The sequence below is a fragment of the Loa loa genome (genome assembly GCF_000183805.2).
Source record: "Loa loa unplaced genomic scaffold supercont3.567, whole genome shotgun sequence".
NCBI classification, from domain to species: Eukaryota; Metazoa; Nematoda; class Chromadorea; order Rhabditida; family Onchocercidae; genus Loa; species Loa loa.
Window position 1 is genome coordinate 1,786 of NW_018108747.1, and position 2,158 is coordinate 3,943.

Here is a 2,158-nt window from a genome sequence, read left to right on the forward strand (position 1 = left end):
AACAAAATCACTCGGGTAATGAGTAATACTCAGAAAACTTTAACATCCTCGACAACTTGGATTTAGCAATTTATTGCCTCAGATACGAGTATATATAATAGTGAATGAGGAAGTACTAATGGACAGATCCTGACACAGCTCTGAGGTGAGATCTGGGACAATGGGCGCACCACAATATTAACTTACATTGCATAGTTTATCTACATATACAATATATTATAACAGCAGTATCAAAGTAATTATTCACTGCTTCCCTTCGCGATTTAAGTGATAATAGTGAATAACATCTCGTAATATAAGTTGCTCGAAATGTGATTTGATAGGCTTAATGAATGATGCTGATACAGTCATTTTTCAATTTATATTTATTAAATAGCATATAAAATGGTATTTGTAAACACAAACGTCATAACAGTTTTTCAGTTAGGCAGAAGTTTAAATGTGCTTATTGTAATGTGATTATGCATACGAGAAAGGAATATTCAGAACATCTTAAAACGCACAAGGAATATGGTTGCACTTGTACCGAATGTGGAAAGAAATTCCGTTCCCTAGGAGGATTTCTAATGCATAAAGAAGTGCATCAGCCTAAACATCATTGTGAAAATTGTAACAAGTCTTTTACTTATAAGAGTACACTACGATCGCACAAGCAACAATGTCACGAAGTTAGGGGTTAGTTTCGCAATGTTTATGTTTGACAAAAGAAGTTTTGTAACGCATTTGTTCACTTGGAAATGCATTGCAAAACATTTACGATAGTGAAGTGACAATTCAAAATTCAATACTTACTACAATATTTTTCCAACTTTGGTAGATAGCTGTTGTCGTTTATCGCAGTTGGTGTTTGGTAATTACTGATGTGATAACGGAATTCAGGCAATTAGCGTCTCTACACTCCGATGAAATTAAATGGTGTTGACAATGTTGACAATAACGTCACCACTGATGCATCAAAATACTGAAAAATGCCAATAGAAAACGAATGCTCTATTGTATTCTTGAGTAATACTCGGAAAACTTTAAGTCAATGAGTAAACTCAGAAAACTTTAACATTCTCGACAACTTGGATTTAGCATTAATTGCCTCAGATGCGAGTACATGTAATAGTGAATGAGGAAGTACTAATGGACAAGTACCGGGAGCAAGTAATAAAAAATTATACAATGAAAAATCATTTTAATCTTTTCAGTTAAAATTCGAAACTTTCTTTCAAGATTCAATACTTCAGCTGGACAGAAGTATGAATATCGTTTTTGCAATGCGACTATGCTGTCGTATGAGGAATGTTCAAAACATCTTGAAACGCACAAGAAATATAACTGCACTTGGCCCGGATGTGAAAAGGAATACCGTTACGAAAGGAATCTTCGAGAGCATTACGAAACACATAAATCTAAATTTAAATGTGAAAATTGTAGCTATTTATTTTCTACTAAGCGTACACTACGAATGCACAAACAACGAATCCACGGAGTTGGAGGTTAGTTTTGCAATGTTTATATTTATTAAAAGAAGTTTCAACGTGTTTGTGTGTTGCAAAACATTTACGACAGTGTAATGGCTATTCCAAATTTAATTCTTTCTGTAATATCTTTCTAACCTCAGCAGATAGCTTCTTATCATTTATCGCAGTTGGTGTTCGGCAATTACTGATGTGATAATAAACGGAGTGGCAGAATTCAAGCAAAAAATAGAGTACATCACTCGATCCACGGAACCAAACGGCCACTAACCACTCGTTCCGTTTGACTCAGTGAGATAATATCTAAGAAATGTTCATTCTAGGCTCAATCGAAGGAAATCCGCAGTTGGGAGACGCAAGAAACCATTACATTGCCGGTCAAAGTTCATTGGGTCAACAAAATCACTCGGGTAATGAGTAATACTCAGAAAATTTTGACATCCTCGTCAACTTGGATTTAGCATTAATTGCCTCAGATACGAGTATATATAATAGCGAATGAGGAAATGCTAATGGAAAGTACCGGGAACAAGTAATAAAAAATTATATAATGACATACGTTTTAATCCCTTCAATTTATCCTTTACTCAATTATACGAAGTCGAAGATATAAGCTACAAGGAATCCCAAATCCGAAACCAATCTCGTTGCAGTGAAAAATTCAAAATCATTCCTCATCCCGACATTCTTCC

At 34.8% G+C, this 2,158-nt stretch overlaps 1 protein-coding gene across 1 annotated transcript; it reads left to right on the top strand.

Moving 5' to 3' along the window:
- Window positions 1-461: 461 nt before the first annotated feature.
- On the top strand, window positions 462-1,887 carry LOAG_18829 (zinc finger protein; the record flags this gene model as incomplete). Its single annotated transcript, XM_020451492.1, has 3 exons — window positions 462-675; window positions 1,233-1,484; window positions 1,790-1,887. The coding sequence occupies 3 exons, from the start codon at window positions 462-464 to the stop codon at window positions 1,885-1,887; spliced, it is 564 nt and encodes a 187-aa protein (XP_020304714.1).
- Window positions 1,888-2,158: the final 271 nt, after the last annotated feature.